This window comes from Mizuhopecten yessoensis, unplaced genomic scaffold, assembly GCF_002113885.1.
Source record: "Mizuhopecten yessoensis strain PY_sf001 unplaced genomic scaffold, ASM211388v2 scaffold11173, whole genome shotgun sequence".
Classification (NCBI taxonomy): domain Eukaryota; kingdom Metazoa; phylum Mollusca; class Bivalvia; order Pectinida; family Pectinidae; genus Mizuhopecten; species Mizuhopecten yessoensis.
Genome location: NW_018408916.1, coordinates 1828804 through 1852989, shown reverse-complemented (window position 1 = coordinate 1852989; position 24186 = coordinate 1828804). Strand labels below are relative to the sequence as shown.

General features: G+C 35.4%; 1 protein-coding gene across 1 annotated transcript; it reads right to left on the bottom strand.

Moving 5' to 3' along the window:
- Positions 1-1968: 1968 nt before the first annotated feature.
- On the bottom strand, positions 1969-15304 carry LOC110467404 (uncharacterized protein C9orf78 homolog). Its single transcript, XM_021524549.1, has 9 exons — positions 15164-15304; positions 14278-14392; positions 11037-11095; positions 9989-10069; positions 9149-9214; positions 6264-6395; positions 5247-5383; positions 3843-3941; positions 1969-3376 (listed from the first exon to the last, which is right to left on the bottom strand). The coding sequence occupies exons 1-9, from the start codon at positions 15256-15258 to the stop codon at positions 3291-3293; spliced, it is 870 nt and encodes a 289-aa protein (XP_021380224.1). The 5' UTR covers positions 15259-15304; the 3' UTR covers positions 1969-3290.
- Between the last annotated feature and the right edge of the window lie 8882 nt (positions 15305-24186).

Genomic DNA, 24186 nt, shown 5'->3' with positions numbered 1-24186 from the left:
AACCAGACTGTAGGAACAAGAGATGATAAGTACCTTATGCCCTTATATGAACTTACATATGTCCCCTACCACCAATTAGCCCTCCATTTTATAAATTTTTAATATTATTATTTTACCTTCCAGCTAATGCCTCCCGTTGCGATGAGAGTGTCGCTAGCACATAAGAAGTAGTACTGCTGCTATTTGTATTATTATGTCATTATATAGCTGTACAACTGGTTTGCTTCATTCTTCCAAAAAGCTGTGATTTGTTTGAGAGTATTTGTGAAACATACGATGTTACCGTAGATATCCTTGAATGTTGATAATCTTAATTATTAATCGGTTCTGATTTTTAAGCGTGATGGACATTTCATTTTAAGGCAATTTTTCGATGATTATCCAAAAGTCAAAGTATTCGATTATTGATGGAAAATATGTATTAAGGTTTTGGAATAATTTATCCATTTCAAAATTCAGGGATATCTGCCATTTATGATATGAAAGCGCCGTTATGATAGTCTACCACATGTGGTCAAGATCAAATAATAATTTACCATATATGGTAATGTGTTATATAAATATATATATATATATATTAATTGGCTGTAGATGTTGTTATGGCAGTAAAAAAATACCATGACTTATATTTGTCCTTTATGATTGTTTTCACGTCATGTTATGTTCAATGTTACCATATATGGTAATATAAACATCGCGGTATATGATAACATTTATTCAAACATTGCCATATATGGTAAAAACGTTGATTCCAGTACTGCTAAATACTGTGGTTATTGAAGTGAACGTTACCGTAATAGCAGTGGTCGCACCATGGTAATCAATCAAATGATTATTTCTATTATTAATATTCAAGATGTTTAGTTGATCTGTTACCTGTAAATAAACATAACTTTTAAAAAAAATCCATGTACAACATTTTTAAATAACTTGTTTTTATTTTTTATTTGATTGCTTCAAACATTCAATTAAAACTTTAAAAAAAATAAAAATAAAAATATACAATATTAAGTAATCCTTGTGTTATTCATTCTATGCTGCGATTGTTTGCAGATTTCTAGTAGTTGATATTTTACCAGCGGTTAAAGAGAGCATGCTGAAATATTTCACATTAAGATCCCCGTTACATTTGTCCATGTTACCTGCACAAAACCTGTTTCACTAATACTAGCATGTCGGTGCTGGTATTCCTTACTGTGTAAAATACACATCTCCGGTTATATAACACTTCCAGTAGGGGGAGTGGGCAATAAGTATATATAATAGGTGTCAAAGTAGTACTTGTCTGTCTCCCACCATCGAGTTGCTACACCCCTTGTACAGTGACGATATGTAATCGGAACTAATTCCACTCATCTCTAATTGATGACCATAGCAGAGACCCAGACTGTTAGACTGTACAATATGTACCATGTACCAGATATATTGGCACAATCAAATTTTGGTTACACTCTTTAACACAACTGTCTTTAGGAATAGTTCTAAGTGTGTAAAATATATGTTTAAAAATGTCTAAAATACAGTTTGTGTTATCAATCTATTCCTTAAACATCAGAGATAAAAGTTTTGGGTTGGAAAGTATACGAAGATTTTGATATTTTAAAAATTTCTTTTATAAAATAAGTACTATTTTAAAAAAAATACAAGCATGTAGCATACTTCCATACTTCTTTTCATTACAAAATATACTTCAAACGTAAGTATGTTTGCTTTTTTTACATGCAGTAACTTAATCATTAAATGAGAACTTTAAAAGACAGCAATACAGTCATTGCAATCAATCTGATTGTGTGAGTGAATATGCAAAGATATTTAAAAGTGCCTGCACATTGTTCAATGTTTACGCTAGTTGATGTTTCTACGTATATATCAAAGTAGATAAATCTGATTTACTGAAAACTGATAGTTATAACATGGATACGCCATAACACAAAATTTCAGTGGAAAAGAAATCAAAGAAAACCTGCAATTATTACTCAGCTTTTTATTTTATTCATATGACACAAGAATTAATACAAGTATGTTTACATGACTGACCATCACATACACTTACAATAAATCATTCACTTTAGCAAATTGCACGCTTTCAACCTCCTATATTCTAACATTAAAAACCTCTAACAAAAAATATCAATTTCATATTTATTTCTTTGCGTTTTCACTCTTCAATTCATTCATTCAATCATTCTTTCTTTTCCACATGTAGCTTGCCGAACCTTCAGTGATGTGGGCTTATGCTGTAGGGTAGCGCCTGTCCATCAACTGTTCCAATTAGCCTATAGATAATAGTCTAGAATGACTGACAGGATTTTGACAAAACTTGGCATGAAGCATTCCTAGCCAAAGTCAAATCAAATTCTTAATTTAAACAATTTTAAAAAAAATTGTTAACAGGTCCAACACAAATTACCCCCGACCTCAGGGGTTGATCATGTACTTACAAGCACACAGGTGCTCAAACACTCCAGACCACTCTTCATTCATTGCAAACCTACACAGTCACTATTTCCCATATGACCAATTAGCTCTGTGCTTTTTTTATTTATACTGACATCACAATAAGTATTTAGACATGTCTTTTGTTGATTTACACATTTGTGGTCATTGACTACCAAAGATTTTGAATAGCATAACAAAATACTGAACAGAAGTTCAGGTCATATGACAGATCAGGGTCTGGTCAGTGACCCAAAATAAGTATATAGGCCTTAGCTTTGCTTTGGTCCATTACACCTTGTTTTGGTGATCGTCCAGTTCATAAAACATCCCAAGGCCATTTGCTCTGTGAGTTATTTGTTATCTATATGATCAAGTTTTCTATATATATTTGTACAATGTGTGTGAGATATTAAATGTACATCAGATATCAAGGCATCCGGTTTGTTCAGTGATAACAAATGAATGACATTTGTGAGCAGGTACATGTACCTGCCAACAAATGTCATTCATTTTTTAATCATTGAACAAACCTAATGCCTTGATATCTGATGTACATTTAATATCTCGCACACATTACAGTGTCAGCTCTTGATATAAAATCTATTGTTCAACAAGATGCCTGGGTGTTAGCAATGACAGAGCGGTCAGTATTCATACAGCACAGGCCTGCTGGCTGAGGTCACTCATGCCCACTCTGATTCTCAAGGTCACGTGTACAACGTAAGCAATTCTTTAACTTATTTAATATCATACAGTTAACCTTGCACGTTACTATAGAATCTAAGGCAGACTTAGCGACAGATCTCCAAGATGTGAAAATCAGCTGACTTGTCAGTTGTACCTGATCAATTTCAGTATCTTCTCATTTGTTTCTTGAATTTTTCAAAGTAAAAATCATCTGTGGCTTTTTCAGCGGTTTTTGACTTGCCATCAGCACCTGTATACAACAAAAAAGTTGACTGGTACAAATTTATTGAAATACATTTATACTGATACAGAATGGTAAGTAAAGTACACTTCTAGTGTGATCTATTTTTAGACAGATTGGATAAATCCAAAATCGAATGAAGGAGGACCATTTTCTTTATATCACTAGCTACCAGACTACTGCTTTCATTTTTTTGAAACTAAAAAAAAAAAAAACATGAAAAAAGTGTGGATTTAATATTTCTTAGATGTTCTGAATGCATGTCATAATAATTTTTAACACAACTTCAACTGATTTATGTAGAAAGTGAAAATTCCTTGTTTATGCATAATATTACTCAAATAATTCTAGAATAAAACCCAAATAAAAATTCTGACTTTTCAATATAACTTAAGAGTTTCACAAAACAAAAAGATGAACGACCCACATGACACAATAACAAATATTGACAGCGTAAAAGCTGCAATAAACAAACCTATTGGAGTCTGTAGCCGCTCCACATCACCGACTCTGACAGGCTCAGGGCGAGGCGCCTCTTCTTTCTTCAGTAGTGGTTTGGTATCCTCTATTTTGACTGAAAACATACACAAACATCACAATAGGTAACAAATATTAGTATTGTGACATCATCAATTTTTGTATAAAAAGGTGCTGTTGGTATGATGTCCTGAATATTTGATGCATTGTAAAAGTGTGACATCATCAGTTTGTGTGTGTGCTATTGTTATGACATCATCAGTTTGTGTGTGTGCTATTGCTATGACATCATCAGTTTGTGTGTGTGCTATTGTTGTGACATCATCAGTTTGTGTGTGTGCTATTGTTATGACATCATCAGTTGCTGGTATCGATCTGTAATGATGCTAATGTCTTACGTGTATGATATCATAAATAGTATATGTCAAGTATTCCTCTGAATAGGCCTGGAGAAGCAAACACACCAGAGGATTGTAATACTCATACATGTTTTTGTTTATTTTATCAACCACTACAAGGACAATTTGAACCTTTTCACTTATATACAGCATGTACAAAACTGTACTAAAACAAGAGTGTTTGCTAGTATTTTCATCAGTATTCAGTGGTATTCTGTTGATATAGACTTCTGTTCTATGAAGTATATCAAGTTTTGCAATATCAAGTTTAGCAATCAAATATATATCATTAAGATCAAATGCATCATTGCCAGAAAAAAATCAAGTTATAAAAAACCCACTTTTTTTTCAATGCTAGAATATACAACATGTAAACAACAAGAAACTTTGACTCCATTAAATGTTGCCAATATATGCTTCCAATTGTTCTATAAAACGAAATTTTTAATTCTACACTTAATAAGCAACATCACATGTACATATCTAAATTTGAGAATGAAGAAATCTTCAAGTATTTTAATATGAATGAGTTTTGCTCTTAATTAGTACAGGAAAAAACAAGGATCTCACTACAAATGTAATTGACTTCATGATAGATCCTAAATCAAGTTAATTAAGAATACTGTGGTAAAACATTGTGATTCCCTCTTCTCCTTTCTTTGTATTCTGAATCTAGCTGATATAGTTCAAATTAGGATCCCTTTTTATTTCTGATTCCTGAGAATCATGATATCACATATTCAAAAACATGGCTCTGTGAAGTAAAATTAAAAAGAAAAGTGATATGTTTTTTTAAATCACTATTACTTGTAGCTGAATACAATGTAATTGAGATATGATTTCATCTGGAAGTAATTTAATATAGCAGTTTTTGTAGTCAAAACAAAATTACCAACTCGCCATTGTACTCGATTATCACAATAGTTTATGTATTATGAAATATGATACAAGCTTATCTAACTGGAAAACTAGAGGCTATCTTTTTCAACAATGACGATACGTACATCTGTTGTGCTGAACAAAGTTGGCAGCCATATTTGTAGGGACAAAATCTGATATCTCCTTTTCTCTCTTCCTCATTCTCTCCGTCAGCAGTTTCTGTTTGGCCTCCTCTGTCGCCTCAATGTTGCTGATCTTGGCCCTGCAAAACAAACAATAAGGAAATTTAAGGCAACTTAAACTATCATCAGAGTAAGAGCCACGGTTTGGATATTATTAAATCATTTAAAATTCATTTTCTACAATGAAAGATTTTTTTTCTATTTCCAGCTAGTAATGATTAATCATTTTAGTTAATTATACATGTACTTTGATAATCGTAGTCTAAGTAAATCATTATTCACATTATTTCATCCCAAAGTTGTGCCTGAAGAATATATCTACACTGACATTACTTCAATATTAATTCATATGTATATATACACACAAACGTGCGATACATTTTCAATGAAACTTATTTTACTAATGCCGAGTTCAATTATTTATATAATGATAGAAGGCGTCTCAGACTCATACATGGAGTGAAAGCTATATTTTAATTGACATTTAGGAGTTATGAAAAACTATTTCAGTTTTCAAATCATTGGCATGTAAAAGAAAAGAACAACTTACAAAATGTATAATGAATATTCAATAGATTGTTTATTTAATACTGGTTTTCCCCCACAATTCTCTAAAAACTGCTATCCATTGCCTATAACTAATATTAATACCAGTATGTTTTTATAGAAAACATGATAAAAATGTGTGTATACTGTGTGTATCACATCAAGCCTAAATTATTTTACTGCCCAACCAACAGTCGAAGCCAAAATATTTTAACATCATCACCCAATCATTTCACAGTAAAATTTGCTATGCAAATTCTTGTGGGATTACTTTTATTGTGGTATCAAAAGAGAACTAGGACAAATCTGTAAAATTTGATTTTTTGATATGAAAACAAAAACAAATTAATCCTATAAGGATTAACACTAATAGACTACAATATCTCATTGATAGACCTGTGAATTGATACTTACTCTATACCCAGGTCCACCTCTGGTATACCTGACAACATCTGGTTGGACAACATGTCTTCTGTCCTTTTCCGACTAGATTCCACTTTCAGATTATCTGGTAGAGCAAACAGTTTATTTTCCGGCTTTTTGGACCTAAAAATTGTTAAAAAAAATGACTTTAGCTGTTAAAAATAGGTTAAACAAAAAAAGAGGCACAATGGGCCTGCATCGCTCACCTGGTATTAATCTCACACTTGTAATCTTAAAAGTGGACTAAAATACAGCTACAGGCAAAATATCAGTGTTTCATTCATAAGAACCTATTAAAAGATTTAAACATATGACACCTGTGACCTTGAATGTCGAACAAGGACATTATAACATTAGGTTGAACAGAGTTTATAGTCTTCCAACCCAGCATGCTTCTGCAAAAATATCATTACCCTGGACCGTTTGGTTATACAGAACAAATCATTTTAAGATTTAAACATATATTGACCACTGTGACCTTGAATATGGGCAAAGGTCATTCACTTGGTAGTCCTTCAACCCAGCATGTTAATGGCCAAATATCATCACCCTTGGCCTTTTGCATATTAAGAAAAAGTCATTCAATGGTTTTAAACATATTTGCGACCCCTGTGACCTTAAAATATATATGTCAAGGTCATTCATTTGAACTTGGTAGTCCTTCGTCCCAGCATGTTACTGGCATTATCCTAGGCCTCTTGGTTATTCAGAAGAAGTTGTTTAAAGGTAGAGAACATATTTGACCCTGTGACCTTGAAAAAAGATGAAGGTCATTCATTTGAACAAACTTTATAGCCCTTCATCCCAGCATGCTACTAGCCAAATATCATCACCCTAGGCCTATTGGTTATTCAGAAGAAGTTGTTTAAATGTTTAAAACATGTTTGCCCTCTGTGACCTTGAATATAACGTGTCAAGGTCATTTATTTGAACAAACTTGGTAGCCCTTTATCCCAGCATATTACTGCCCAAATATCATCACCCTAGGCCTCTTGGTTATTCAGAAAAAGTTGTTTAAAAGTTTTAAACATATTTGACCCCTGTGACCTTGAAAGTGGGTCAAGGTCCTTTATTTGAACAAACTTAGTAGCCCTTCATCCCAGCATGTTACTTGCCTACTATCATCACCCTAGACCTCTTGGTTATTCAGAAGAAATTGTTTACATGTTTTTAACATATTTGACCCCTGTGACCTTGAATATAAGTCAAGCTCAATTATTTGAAAAATCCTGGCAGCCCTTCATCCCAGCATGTAAGTGGCTAAATATTATCACCCTAGGCCTCTTGGTTTTTCAGAAGAAGTTGTTTAAATGTTTTTAACATATTTGGCCCCTGTGACCTTGGATATACATGTAGGTCAAGGTCATTTATTTGAACAAACTTGGTAGCCCTTCATGCCAGCATGTTACTGGCCAAATATCATCACCCTAGACCTTTTGGTTATTCAGAGGAAGTTGTTTAAAAGATTTTAACATATTTGATCCCTGTGACCTTGAATATAAGGCAAGGTCATTTATTTGAACAAACTTGGAAGCCCTTCATCCAAGCATGTTACTGGCCAAATATCATCATCCTAGGCCTCTTGGTTATTTAGAAGAAAATGTTTAAAGATTTTAACATATTTGACCCCTGTGACCTTGAAAATTGATGAAGGTCATTTATTTGAACACACTTGGTAGCCCTTCATCCAAGCATGCTTCTGACCATATATCATCACCCTAGGCCTTTTGGTTACTGAGAAGAAGTTGATGAAAGTAAAAAGTTGACGTTGGACGCCAGACGGAGGCCGGACACCGCACCATGCCATAAGCTCACTTGGCCCTTCGGGCCAGGTGAGCTTATAAAACCAAAGCAAACATAATTTACTAAAATACATCACAAAATTTTATAAATTTGACCAAGACTTCATAAAATTTTCAGAAAAAATGCATTTTTAAATCAGCATGAAGAAATTGATCAGCAATTTTATTGCCATGTATGTCTCAACACACTAGTAGTGTCATCATCAGCACAAACGTTTACAATGAATTACACATCTGCCTGAAAAAAACACCCCATGTTATATATATGGTAACACCCAGGATAGTTTACCAGAGACTGATCTCCTCGCTAGTGTGTACATGTATGTACAGTTTGGTAAACTTCTGATTACCTTACAATGTCTACAGTAGTAGCTTCTGTCTGATGATGAGTGAATCAACCTGAATGTGTTAAATTATTCTGAAATGGAGTAACAAACGATCCTTATATATAAAAGCCTTATCATATATAAGTTATAGAATATGAGTAATCCGTTATAGTAATAAAAGTAAACCCAAAATCCAGCTAGAAACAAAACAGGATACTAATACTACCGGTAATTGTTTTTGTACATTTTGGAACAAAGCTTTCTCTTTTTCTATAAAAGTTAAATGGAAATTTCAGTCATCCAAAAGCCTCAAAATCAAGCCACTTTCGTAAAAATTATTGATACATTTTTTGTATCACAGCTGTAGAATTCTCCACCCTTACAGTCGGACTGATATCACAGCTGTAGAATTCTCCACCCTTACAGTCGGACTGATATCACAGCTGTAGAATTCTCCACCCTCACAGTCAGACTGATATCACAGCTGTAGAATTCACCCTTACAGTCGGACTGATATCACAGCTGTAGAATTCTCCATCCTAACAGTCGGACTGATACCACAGCTGTAGAATTCTCCCCCCTTACAGTCGGACTGATACCACAGCTGTAGAATTCTCCTCCCTCACAGTCGGACTGATATCACAGCTGTAGAATTCTCCACCCTTACAGTCGGACTGATATCACAGCTGTAGAATTCTCCACCCTTACAGTCGGACTGATATCATAGCTGCTGTATCTGTAAACTTACTTGTCAGTGATCTCCTCCTTGTGGTGACCTTTCCTCTTGGACAACTCATCCTCTACATACTTCAACCTAAACAAGAACAATGATACCATATGTTATATTATTTCATAATGTATATTATTGTTTATCCATTTAAAAAATCTTCCACATTTTGTTTTCAATTTATAACTTACCTGTAGCTTAACTATTAAAAACTTCATGAATATCTTGAATACCAGTTGGTCCCCTTTGGTCCCCTTTTTAATGAATACCATAAATACCCTTTGGTCCCCTTTTGAAAGAACACCTTAAATACCCTTTGGTCCCCTTTTGCATTGCAACTACAAAATATTCAATATTCTTTTTATTGTGATATTTTTCACATTCCCCAGACATCATAGATGTCTACATATACCACTCTTGTATTTATTAACCAAATAACATAACCAAGTTTTATCCTATATGTAACAGTATGTTAATATATCATCAAGGGAGCAATGTTAAGGTTGTTTTGAACACAAACAGTAATTGAAAACTTACTTTGCAAGCTTTCGAAAACGTCTGTTTCCTTTGTCAAGCAAAAAGAGTGCAAATGATCGGTGTCTCGACTCCAAGTTGCTGAAAACAACTCACTTAGCGACAATGTGCCAAATCAGTAACGTCAGCTGTCAGAAAATATCGAGATATTTCGCCAAAAAGCACTCTAATACTACAGGCAGTCAGAGGGATGGGTAATATATTTACCTATTCTGTCCCTTTGTGGATGTTAAAACTGTTTGTGTTCATAGCAAACTTAGCATTAATTAGTTATACCAAACAAATGAATATCATCAAGTAACAAAATTTCAAGAAATGAACACTAACATCTCTGTGTCTTCGTCTCGTCGGTTCGTTTCAGCAGCGAACGCAGTACCTATAGATTCACTATCTTCCACTTGTACTGGTCTGTAAGAAAAATACGGGAACATTATTAACACTGTACAAAGAAGTAATTAATTTATCAAATTCTTTAAGAGGAGAGAACTGAAGTGTTAAAGAATGGAACAGATTCTCTTTCCCATCTATTCAATTCATATGAAGTTTAATAACTCATGCTGCTTATACTTAATCTAATATGGTACTAGTATATGTTTTCTTTTCTTACAATTATTTTTCTTTTTGTCTCATGTGGTCACCTATTATTTGAATTACAAATGTTTGCTACTGAGAGGCCCTGTCTTACCTTATTGTTCTGAAGGGCTGTTACATGCTAGATTTATCAAACATATGTAAACAAATGATCATGATATGTCAGAATTTCTTTCTTTTTTGTGGGAGAAGGGGGGAGAATATTATATAAGGTTCTGATACTTTCAAAAAATCTGTCCTTTTTTTAAAATAAAAAGTTACCGCCTAGCTAACATATTGATACAGAGGATACTTGACCTTTCTTCTTGATGAATATACTTATATTCCATGGAAAACTTTAATAAACCTAACTGAAAAATATGTTAAGCATTCATTTCAGGATTTATCAAAGAAATTCCTTTTACAGAAATGTATTACATTTGCCAAGGACACTAGCTGATTATAGCATGTACTGATGTGTCAAAACATTTTGTCAAAGGGGCATCAAATGACTTTGTGTTGAGGGATTCATTAAGGGTGCCACAATCTAAATCAATGAGATATGTTCTTTTTAATTATAATTATTGCCAACATTTTCAAGTGAACAGCTCTGAGAAGTCAGTTTACTGTGAAATTTCTGAAAACTTACTTTTCACGCTAGAAAAAAATCACTTTATTTTAACCGTGAATCTTTTCATTTCGCAGTTTAAAATGTAATGACTACAATAATATATACATGTTTATTGGTGTAGATCTATGTTTGAACATTTAGCAGTAAAACCATGTGTCATCCTCTCAGACTTACTTATATTTTAAAGCCTTCATATCTACAAATCCTCCAGTAGCCATTTTGTATGGGTCATTCTGTAACAGGAAAAAGATAAGAATGATTAACAATATTATAATAAAACACAATCAAAATAACAGGAAACAAAAAATGCAATTGCAAGTACCAATCAAAAGATATCATGATACAGGTGTTTTCCCAGATAAACATAGTTTACAGACAAATAACATTGTCATAGCCATCAAAAGTACATCCAGTATCTAAGTTAACCCTTTCACTCCTATGTAACTTTAGTAGACTCTACCATGCATTCATATGGAGGGGTCCATTATGGTCTACAGTGGCGAAAGGGTTAAGGTATAAGCACATAATAGGTTAAACCTAACGAACATTGTACACAAAGATCCTAGGAGGGCTGAACCTCAACAATAAACACAGATATAACACTTGTGACGTACACAATGCTGGATAATGTATATAGTTGTTTTTAAATTACTTGAGGCTTCAATTTTGGGGTTGTACCCAATCAGAATTACTTCGCAGGGATTAAATTTGGTGCAACATTGCCAGGAAAAAATATTGCAGTTGCGATGGTACTTGGTGTTTATCTTATATGTACATTTTGCACTGCAACCAATTATATGAACATTAATTACCAGCAGAAATGAATTTCATTTGAGTATGAAAGCAAAACCTCTCCAGATGTAAACATGTGATTTACTTTTGACATCATGGATTAACCTTGTTCAATAGAGAGTCTTGTCACTTCGCTTCGGATAACATGGAGAATGCCCCTAGGTCAAACACTTAAGGTGGCTCCACACTTTCGCAATTAACCAGCAAAATTCGTTGAAACTTTCATATAATGGTTATGCAACTATGTAGAGGTAATTTTATGAAAATCTAAACATTCCGATAGTTTGAGGAATTTTTTGGAAAAAATACCAAAAAATTGAATTTTCGCCACTTTTAATATTTTCCGGTTTTTTTTGTGTGTGGCATTGTTCGGAACAATAAAAACAATAAAAAAATGAAAAGAAGCATTTATAATTAATCCTACAAATATTTTATTTATCGCAAAATATGTAACACATGTTACACAAAGTGTTTTTTATTGAATTTGAACGGATAAAAGTGATTATCTACAAGCTAAAAGCAAACAGGACACACAGATCTATACATATAGAGTGGGAAATTGAACAAAATATACACAATGGCTTTATAATTAATTTATTTTACATTTTACAATCACTTTGATCCGGGTGAGAGTTATCTTCCTTGAAAAAAATCGGAACTTTTTGCAGAGGGATGACATTTACACAATGACAGTTGTCTCTGTTTACATATAACAAATGATGGAAATAAATCAAAAATATGATATCAAAATTATCAATTTATTGTTCTTTAATGGAACCAAATTACCCTCAGTCATGTACACTTTGGACATCATTCCACAGTCCGCTAACTCACGGTATATTTATAATTACATGTCAGGTACATATGTGACCAGAGGCTATCGCATGGTATGCCGTTCTCACGTGCCCTCACACATGCATTTCATAGGTATCTTGATATTTTACAAAACATTATTTTCACAGAGTAAGTAGACTACATTTGTAAACACGATTTAATCGACAGAGCGAAACTCCCTCAGCTTATGAACTCGTGTAAGCACGTGATATGCACATATGAGGTTGGTACGTCCGCATTCCATGTGTTTCCTATATGACCTTCTTGAGGTCGTCTGGTCTCATGTCACTGTCTTCCCGTGAGTCTGTTTATGTCAATGAATTGGAAAGCTTTATTCCTGAAGTACGTGTGATTATACATTTCCCGGTAAAATCTCGATATCGGGTGTTGACATATCATCGGCACGCACGTGTACTATTGTTTACCAGGGGCCTGTTCGTTTATGCGGAACAACCGGTTTGACCGTTTATAAATGTAACAATTCCGGGTATAAATCCTGGCGGACCTACAAATGTGTATGCAAGACTTGCAAGGCTTTCTCAATGCTCGCCCGAAAGCAGCATCAGATAGCTAGGTCCTACCTTATTTAATAAACGAACAACAGTGGTCCGATCGGTTTGACCGTTTAAACGCAAACGGCCCAGGTGTTATTATTATTTGCACTACGATATTGAATACCCGATACGCAAAACGGAAATGACGACACGGTGTACATGCACATTTCGATCAAGATAATTGAGTCCGAGCTGTACTTTTTCCAGAAGTACGTCACGAAAATGGACGCTGATGACGATGTGTCGAGCCACCTTAAATGACTACAATTAATTATTGGCGTCAATTTAATTTAACCCTTTCACCCCTATGTAACTTTAGTAGACTCTCTACCATGCATTGATATGGATGAGTCCATTATGGTTTACAGTGGTGAAAGGGTTCCGCCAATGTCGTTGAAAGGACGGCCCATAAATAAAACGCAGTAAATAAATAAATTATTTAAGAACAAATAGATAAAACTAAACAATTGTTCTATAGTAAAAATGTAAAAATATGGATTGAAGGGCATTTTTTAATTTTCATGTCGGTATGAACGCAAATCAGTTGTAACCGATTTGCGTTCATACCAGCATGAAAATTTTAAAAAACACCGTTCAATCCATATATGGAATTTATTCTTAACATGTTTTATCAAAATAAAGTAAAATATGATAAAGAAGATTGTAAATCATGGTATTAATAATCACTTGGTATTTATTTTCATGCTATATATATTCGGTAACTGGGAATACAGATGTATAGCGAAATTAAATACCTGCAAATATTATCAACTATACGTATACAACTTACACATTATTCACAGAAAGATGCTCCAAATAACACAAATGTGTATACATAAAATTCAGATAAATGGTCTCCTGAAATCAGTCAATCAAGCAAATGCACTTCACACATATGAGATGTGAATTACTACCACATTACTATGTAGGTGTACATTGTAGACGATTGCAAGAATTCTGGTTAAATGGTCTAAAATATATATAAAAAAAAACTTCAAAGTAATAATCAGGCTTTTGAATCTGAAGTTTTCACTTGAAGTCAGTATTTTTGTAAAAATACAGCAAAGGATCATCCTTCAGTGGTGATCAAGACTTTGAAATGATTTTGAAATCATTCTTAGAGGCTGCAGAAAAATGAGTTGCCAACACACTAGAAATGAATTTGTTGAAAGACAAACTTGATAAGACAATGTGACAGATGTAAATTTCTGAAAGCTTTAGATAATGTCACCTACATCTTTAGGGGTTTGTTTGGTGGCGAGTTCCTTTCCCACTAACAGTGTTTCTGCGCTCACACCATTAGGCCTTGTTCTCATCTTCTGTATCTCCTTTAAATCTTGCATTTTTAACCTGCAATATTTAGAAAGGAATATCAAGGAACAATATCATTTACTGAAAGCAGCACAGACTGATATTTATGGTTGCCGGTTCGGGCCACATTATAAATATCATTTTCTCGCTGCCTCATCTAAAGTCAACACCGTCATATTCTTGTTTCACGTCGTCTTGGTTTCGTGCTATTACTCCCTCGTTGCTATACTGTTCTCGCATAAGGAAGTTAGTCTGCACATGCGTGATGAAGATTGTATGATGATAGGCCAGGTGTTGATACCCCAGCATTTAACCCCAGAAAAAACAACATACATAATACATCAATTACATCTGTAATTGTTCAGTTATTAATATCATTTTGGTTTGTGACAAAGGACTTGTTTTGAAACCAACCAAGTGCAAGTGGGAAGCTAGTTTAAGTGGACTACAATAACTAGTACATTTCAATAACCCAGCTGTATTATGTATACACATTTATGTTATTTGGAGGATCTGTCTGTGACGAAATTGAATTAAACCCCATTAACAACCCATACCTTGACATGTTGACAAGACTTTACAGAGATAGAAGTGATATCATTTACTATTTAATATCAGTAAGTTGAATACTCGGATAGTCATGCATGAAGGATCTTGTGTGTGACTGTCTATGCGTGTACATGTATGTGAATGTGGAGAAACAGCGGAGGGGGTACTAATATTGGATATCACTACACTTAGCTGGGTACTTTATCTAGATGTTATATCATTCTTCCTATTTGTAGTCTATCGACACATGGACATATTTACCCGACATCATCTTCGTTGTTAGAATCGTCGTCGCCACTTGATGAATGTCGACGTTTTCTAATTGTCTTAGCTCGAACTTTTTTGAACTCCGCCATACTTGTTTATGTTCTGAAATCGGGATCAGTTCTGTCCTTTATTGAACGCCATTTCAACAAAGCGTCTAAGCTACGCTGAACGAAATATATATAAGGGGGAGATAACCGCGTTATCCTTGCATCTAAACCGGGAATTGTTGATTATGAATTAAAAAACAACTTTACACTAATAAAACAAGAACTTTAAATATACTTCATTTCGATTACAAAAATATCACACTTCTCAAGTTATATATTAAAATGTCTGTATTTAGAGATGCTACCGTTTTTTTGTTTTCACTTTCAATTATTTTCTATTTTATTGGAGAAAAAAAGAGAGGTTTGATCCATTGTTTGATTTCCTATAAGATGCTGACTGACCTTCACGGGAACAGTTGAGTACTTCGTATTCTCCTTATCACCGTGGAATTAATTATATCTTTATGATGAACCGATTAAAAATTAAATTCGTTTATCTTAATTAATGCTTAACCCTTAAGCTTTCACCACTGTACTCTGTAGACTATAATATGGAGATCATCCCAATAAATGCATGGAAGTTTAAGAGTCCACTAAAGTTACCTAGGGGTGAAAGGGTTAATATTTAGATGAATGAAAAACTTATGTGTGGTCCTCCGATACGTGTTCAATTAACAGTATTTAGTTTTCTATTTATGTATTTGTGTTAGTGGTAAACTTATATCAAAATCATTACCCTTACAAATCATCCCGGTCATAAACATTTGTCAACAAAAGTCTCTTACAAACATATGACTCTGAAGATACAAAGCCATGGAAATAGCTTTATCCAGACGTATATCAGCTGTGCACCAAGCGTTGTGCGTCATTTGTTATATTAAAACCTATAAAGACACAAGGACTAAAAAAATGACAATTAAGAAATTGTAACTATTTCAAATGTGTAGTCAAGAAATCATTTGTTTCTGAATGGACGAGAAGTTGGAGCCAGATTATATATCACTATGGACTCGACAATTCAGATGAACATATATGTAGCTAAGATAAAGTTTGGGAGACTTATTTTTATACCACGATTTTTGTTTATGTTTTTTTTCCATGCGTAGATTGCAATTGGTATGGATTTTTTTGGCCACAGCGGTCTCTGATTGTTCGAAATTAAGATATTGCGTGGTTTTGCTCAGTCAGCGTTTGAACTGTATAGCAAATATTATGCGAAACAAATACCATTTATACAGTTCATGTACAACCTCTGATTTGGGAGAGAGAGAGAGAGAAAAAAGTATACAATTATAGCCTTTGACTGAGGTCGATACCTGGATTTGTCAACCCGAGAAAAGATATATTAACCGAGGACGCAGTCCGAGATCAATATATTTCGACCGAAGTTAAAGGCTACACTTGTTTTATTATTTTTAAAAACAGTAATGTAAGCAATCTGAAAAAAAACACAACAAAAAGGTACGGAAGTGGGACGAAGCGTTCGTTTTGAGACAAGTCATAATTCTATTTTTAGAAACACACAGTCCTTCAACAAAAATTACGCACTCCAAGTCAAAATCGGTTTATTAAATATCATATGTAACAAATAGACAAATCAGAATGAGAAGAGACATGCTTCTATACGTGCATGCAGTTGCTTGTATGGCAGCCACACCTCTGTAATGCGGCAACAAAATGTCAACACAAGCACGTGCACAGTAGCCGTCACGGATTACTGGTGATGACACCGTCAGTACGATCACGACGTCTTTGTTACAGTGAATGCCACCGTTACGGTGATGACATCGCTATAGAATGACATGGCAGTATTTCATTTCAGTTAATTTATTTCATACAATAATTGATACCAACACAGTACTTTGACTCGACAGAGTTGTTCAAAATGATATTATTGATTTACATGTAAAAAGTATCACAAGATGAATCAAATTGTATGCGGAGAAGTGGGGAGATAACCAACCAACATTACCCCTTTTCTGATAAAGAAGGAATATGGATTTGTTTTTTTATCATCATCATTTTTTAACTCGATTTTTCCGAACCATAAACACCAGCATTTAATTTTTTAACAGCCTCAGATAAAAGTCATTCTCTTACTCCCCTCGACAGTAAAGATTAAGTACTTGATTGAATGTGCGTCTATCCGCTCGAAGAAAATTTCTACTATGTAGCCTTCCCGAGCCCCACCGTCAACCCATCTTTGTCATACCGAATAGCATTGCATCACTCTTACGGCTGCTTGTATCACGGTTTGAATAAAACCACTTTAGCAATTAGAATTGATTTTACTACATGACCATAAAAATAGAAAAACAACTATAAAAGATGGAAAATGGAAAACTGAACAGGATGTTTCTGGTAATCCTTTGCTAATTATTGCCACAATAATCAATATGATCGTACATACCTATCAACTTTATTGCTTTTTTATGTACACATATAAAAAAAGACAAACTTTGATAATTGCATTTGAGTCATCGTTTAAGGCCTGGTTTTCAACTATGTGTCGTTAGTAGGGCATACTCCCGACGATTTAGTCACTGTATGTATCGGAAGGAGACACCATGACATCAATAGCAGAGTGAGTTTTTTAAGTCATTGCATGTACATTTTGTAGTTGTTTCAGGGTGTACATGTATTACTAAATTTGGTTTGTTTGTGCATTTAGTATTTGTACCGGACTGGACTTGAAAGCTTGCCAGTCACATACTCTCCAATTGATACATATATAAAACTCGCGAATAAAATGTTATTTGTTACTGTACACGTTTTACATTTCATTATATTACAGTGAGGACTCGTATAAGTTGTAGAAAACTGATTTCCTAATGCCTTGTTATTATTATATCAATGAATAGCATCATGACGCCGATACCTCGATTGTTATACTGTTACAAGTATTCCGTGTCATAAATCATTTTATTATACCTTCTGTTAAAATCTCGTAATCTGATTGGTTGAGAAAGATGTGAACATTTTCAATGTTACTTGCTCGTTTTACAAAGATAAAGAAGACAGGGTGACATTCCAAAAAATATCACATGCGCCAAACGTATGCGTGCACGGTTCGTCCAAGTGCCAGGGTGGTATTCCAAAAATTGTTACATGCGCCGAATGTTTGCGCCCCTGGTTCATCCCAGTGAAAACTTTTCTGAAACGTTTGTCGACTTTTAAAAACGGAGAAGTGGTGAAACACCTAAACATGACACTCGGTATAATAAAATAAAAAAAAAAATCACATTCATGGTTCGCCGAGGTCAACAATGCTTTCCGAGGGGTGAAAATATGCAATATCGCCCTCTCATGAATGTGATATTTATATAATACCAGGGGTTAGTAGGTGGTACTGGAAAGGACAGACAGACAGACAGACAGACATTGTTCTTTTATGTCCCAAATTAAAACATTACACAAAGGGTATTAAAGTCTTATTCTAGAATGGAAGGACATGTTAGATGACTCAAGTCTATTGTTTGGGAGATTATAAAGGTAAGAGTTTCTTGAATTGTGTTGGGAGATGTTCTGATACATCAGGAGGGATTAGAGTGTTGAGATAATTAGGAGTAAGCTAAAGGTTGTTATGAATCTTATAGAATAGTTTTCGACGGGATCTCCGCTGAGATAAAGATTCCTATCCTGTTTCGGAAAGTATAGCTTGTGTGCTAGTGTAGGAAGGTAAACCAGTGACAATACGTCCAGCCTCCAGTTGTAACTTTATGTAGTGTTAATCGGTTACGATTATATTTTAATTTACGGAGGATACCCAAATGTTTACAAGCTTTTTACATATACTTTCAATATGACCCTTATAAAGTATAAACAACAACGGAATTGAAGCCGAGTTTGTCATTAGGTCTAACTATTGTTTGTCACGTATACATGCAATATCCTTTGAAGCTGCAGCAGTTATCTTGTTACAATGTATCAGGAAGCCTGCTACCGCGATGGTGGCGTATGTATGAGGTTTCTGAATTTGAAGGTTATACCGTGATAACCATATCAACCTTCAGTGTGGGAACCGCCAATCAGAACACAGCTAGCAGCATCCTATCAGCGGTAGCATACACAATTATACCATGAACGATTCCCCAATTAGAAGTAACTTTCAAAGAAAGCAACTGAAGTTAAAACTGTTGTGTTGGTAAACTTCTCAACCTAATGCCAATGTTACGAGAGCTTTGATTAAACTTCAGTGTTTGGTACCATTTCTGTGAGTTCAGGTTAAAACAGCATTATATACCAAATAACATCGATTATGTCGATGATGTTTCTAAAACATAATTATATTATGATATTACCTGTATTATTTACTCTGTATCTGGGTTTCAATTAAAAACCAAGTACATATTAATGTAATTAGAAAAATTAGAAACTGATTACACAATAAACAATGAAGTAATCTATTAAAAAAAAAAATAAAAAAAAAAAAGTTTCACTCTAGCGTTCCTACATGGGAGGTCACTCTTGAGATGTGTCTCCATTTGTCAGGAAGTAAAAATACTGTTAATTCTTTCTCATTGACTCCCCAGAAATACATAGCTACCACAGGGAGACTGCAGCTTGTTCCGAGACCTTCCCCCGAGATCATGTAGCTATCACATGGAGGAATACCGTGATTTTAATTTCCCTATAATATGTAACTATAACAATGGGTTGTAGGATCGATTCTGATCGCCCCTATCAAACTAAAGAACGGCACTGAAAGATAACACGGAAATTTCATTACACACATATTCATTCGATGCAGAATTAACCTAGAAACATTCAAGAGCCGTTTACGTGTAGTTTTCTAACTAAGCAGCTTAATCGGGGATATTTTAATGAGTAACGTCCGAAACGGACCACATTGAGGAGAAAAAATAGGATTGTCGTATATGGCTTTGGGAATCAATCTCTCGGCTTTACACAGAGCTAAAATAATTTCTAACAGAAAATGTTTGCCGTTTCTACGACAGTTTGAATTTGAAAATGTATATTTTCGTTCCTGGAGGAGCTACCTGGATACCCGTAGCAAGACTGAAAAATGCAACTTTGCACTGGAAAGTTGTTTAACCTTGCAGGGCTATAGCGTTGAAAATAATTTCTGAAAAGAAAAGTATACATTGAGGAAATTTTACGAAAATATGATAAAGATAATCTAACTTGTGACAATGCAACGGGACCAGGCCGGGACCACCCTGGAGCCTCGCTCATCACGCTGACCTCTAACCAACATAGCTACCCTGTCAACAGGCGCGTAGCTACCATGTAAGCCAATAAGCCCGGGCTTGCACATGCTTTTGACAAGTATAGGTTTCCATGACGTTATTTTTTCTTGCTGATACTATAGAGTGGAGTTTAAGTTTTGAATATATAGTATACATATGTAATTCCTCAGATATGATACAGTGTTGATACTGTGCCTTTGCGCCAGGCGTGAGTTTCTCAATTTACTCAATCGAGCAGTTTAAGCCGCCTGGAACTGTCCATTAATTCAATGGACATTTCTAAACTTCATACATTTTTGTACTAACTATCAGGGGCGTAGCTACCATGTAAGCCAATAAGACCGGGCTTGCACATGCTTTTGCCAAGTATAGGTTTCCATGACGTTATTTTTTCTTGCTGATACTATAAAGTGGAGGTTAAGTTTTGAATATATAGTATACATATGTAATTCCTCAGATATGTTACAGTGTTGATAGTTATTACAAAAATGTATGAAGTTTAGAAATGTCCATTGCATTGATGGACAGTTACAGGCAGAACTAAACTGCTCGATTGAGTAAATTGAGAAACTCACGCCTGGCACAAAGGCACAGTGGACACAGACAATCAATGGTTTTTTTTTATGAAAATATCAATTTGGGGCACGTTCGGCCCCTTTTGCCGGGGCACATTCGGCCACCCCGAATGCAACTGTTATTGTGCCAAGTGACGTCACTATTGATAACGTCACCCAATTGACCACAAAAATAATATTTTTACGTCGCAAAAATTAAGTATTTTTTTATTTGTATTCACTGATTTGTTCTGGACTTATTTTCCAACAGAATTGAATGAAATTCCATACACTTATTAGTAAATTGTCTTCTCTATCCTTCATGCCATACTTGCGCTGGTAGGGGCCGGATTTACCTCAGGGCGGGGCTCGTCCGGTCCCCAACGCTCTCGATCTAAAAAGTCCAATAATTCCCAAAATATGGTCTTGTTTACGATTTGGTTATTAGTTTATGAAAGACAATACATTTCTTTTCTAAATGACATATATAATTATGCGTTTCAACAGTACAGTACATGCCTTCCATAACGTCTTGAAAAAAGAAAAGGGTCCGTGTTTGCCCCGGTCCCCCTACACATGTGTGTAGGGGAGACCGGGGCAAGTCCGGCCCCTTTTTTAAAACTAGGTTTACAACATATCATTATCTCAGACATCAGGACGTGGGAAATTGCTCCTGAGACGTTCTAGAAAACAAAATCTTCATGGGGGAGACCCCCAGACCCCCCTTACGGGAGGTGGAAGCCCCACTCCCGTACCCTCCCCCTGCTCGCGCTACGCGCTTCGGGGGGGGGGGGGGGGGGGGGCTGCCTTCGGCAACCCCATGTCGGGGCTTACACATGGTAAAGGGGCTAGCTACGCGCCTGGTCCATGGTAGTATCGTGGATCAGTCGTGCTACAAACCAGGAACACCCTGGACCTTCGCTCACCACACTGGCCTCTAACCAACATATACCGGACCCTCGCTCACCACACTGGCATCTAACCAACATACATGTAGCTACCCTGTCGATGGTAGTATCGTGGATCAATCGTGCTACAAACCAGGACCACCCTGGACCCTCGCTCATCACACTGGTCTCTAACCAACATACATGTAGCTACCCTGTCAATGGTAGTATCGTGGATCAATCGTGCTACAAACCAGGACCACCCTGGACCCTCGCTCATCACACTGGCCTCTAACCAACATAGCTGCCCTGTCAATGGTAGTATCGTGGATCAGTCGTGCTACAAACCAGGACCACCCTGGACCCTCTCTCATCACACTGACCTCTAACCAACATATACCGGACCCACGCTCACCACACTGGTCTCTTACCAACATAGCTACCCTGTCAATGGTAGTATCGTGGATCAATCGTGCTACAACATTACTCAAAGTTAAGGGGTGATGTCTGTATGTGCGTTAAAATACAGTGGAACTCTCTTGTGTTTTACCTCCAGTGGGACAGGGATACTTAAGTGCATTGATTTTTTTTTATTCTTTTTTTTTGGCGATAGGTTCCTCGCTTACTACATTTCCGGAATACGTATCACACGCTCACTTTCCCACAAACTTTAAACTAATCCAGCATCTGTAGCCTATTGAGTGTCACAACAATCCGTCATTCTGTCAGTCGGACCATAAAACAACCGCGGAGGGGTAGTGTTAACTAGATTCCACACCTGCAGGTATTCTCTTTCTACTTCCAGCTCGCGACTCCTTGCATCATTTTGTTACTCAACATTCCAAATATTTTTTCTAGATTAACTGATATATTAGCAGTAACAGAGTGTGTTAATTTCAAAATGCTATTTTCTTTTATATCACATTATATTAAGATTAACTTCTGACACATCATCAAAAACACATAATTTTTCCCATAGTGATTTATGTCTGATATTCGACGCTAATATAATATATTTTTTATACAACATTATTAAGTAGTTAGATTACAAGGTATGCATCAATGAAATAAAGCCTTTTCGAATATATTTTCATACATTCATTCGATTTCTGCCTAATCAAAAATTCTGCTGTGTCATTGTTTAGGTAAAATACACGTTGTGTGATTGGTTGTTAGAATACACGTTGTGTGATTGGTTGTTAGAATACACGTTGCGTGATTGGTTGGTACAATACACGTTGTGTGATTGGTTGGTAAAATACACGTTGTGTGATTGGTTGGTACAATACACGCTGTGTGATTGGTTGGTAAAATACACGTTGTGTGATTGGTTGTTTAAATACACGTTGTGTCATTGATTGGTAAAATACACATTGTGTGATTGGTTGTTAAAATACACGTTATGTGATTGGTTGGTAAAATACACTTTATGTGATTGGTTGGTAAAATACACGTTGTGTGATTGGTTGGTACAATACACGTTATGTGATTGGTTGGTAAAATACACATTGTTCGATTGGTTGGTACAATACAGGTTGTGTGATTGGTTGGTACAATACACGTTATGTGATTAGTTGGTAAAATACACGTTGTGTCATTGGTTATTAAAATACACGTTATGTGATTGGTTGGTAAAATACACGTTGTGTGATTGTTTGGTACAATACACGTTGTGTGATTGGTTGGTACAATACACGTTGTTTGATTGGTTGTTAGAATACACGTTGTGTGATTGGTTGTTAGAATACACGTTGCGTGATTGGTTGGTACAATACACGCTGTGTGATTGGTTGGTACAATACACGTTGTGTGATTGGTTGGTAAAATACACGTTGTGTGATTGGTTGGTACAATACACGGTGTGTGATTGGTTGTTACAATGCACGTTGTGTGATTGGTTGGTACAATACACGGTGTGCGATTGGTTGTTACAATACACGTTGTGTGATTGGTTGGTAAAATAAACGTTGTTTGATTGGTTGGTAAAATACACGTTGTGTGATTGGTTGGTGCAATACACGTTGTTTGATTGGTTGGTAAAATACACGTTGTGTGATTGGTTGGGACAATACACGTTGTTTGATTGGTTGTTAGAATACACGTTGTGTGATTGGGTGTTAGAATACACGTTGCGTGATTGGTTGGTACAATACACATTATGTGATTGGTTGGGAAAATTACACGTTGTGTGATAGGTTGGTACAATACACGTTGTGTGATTGGCTGGTACAATACACGTTGTGTGATTGGTTAGGTAAATTAGTTGTTAGAATACACGTTGCGTGATTGGTTGGTACAATACACATTATGTGATTGGTT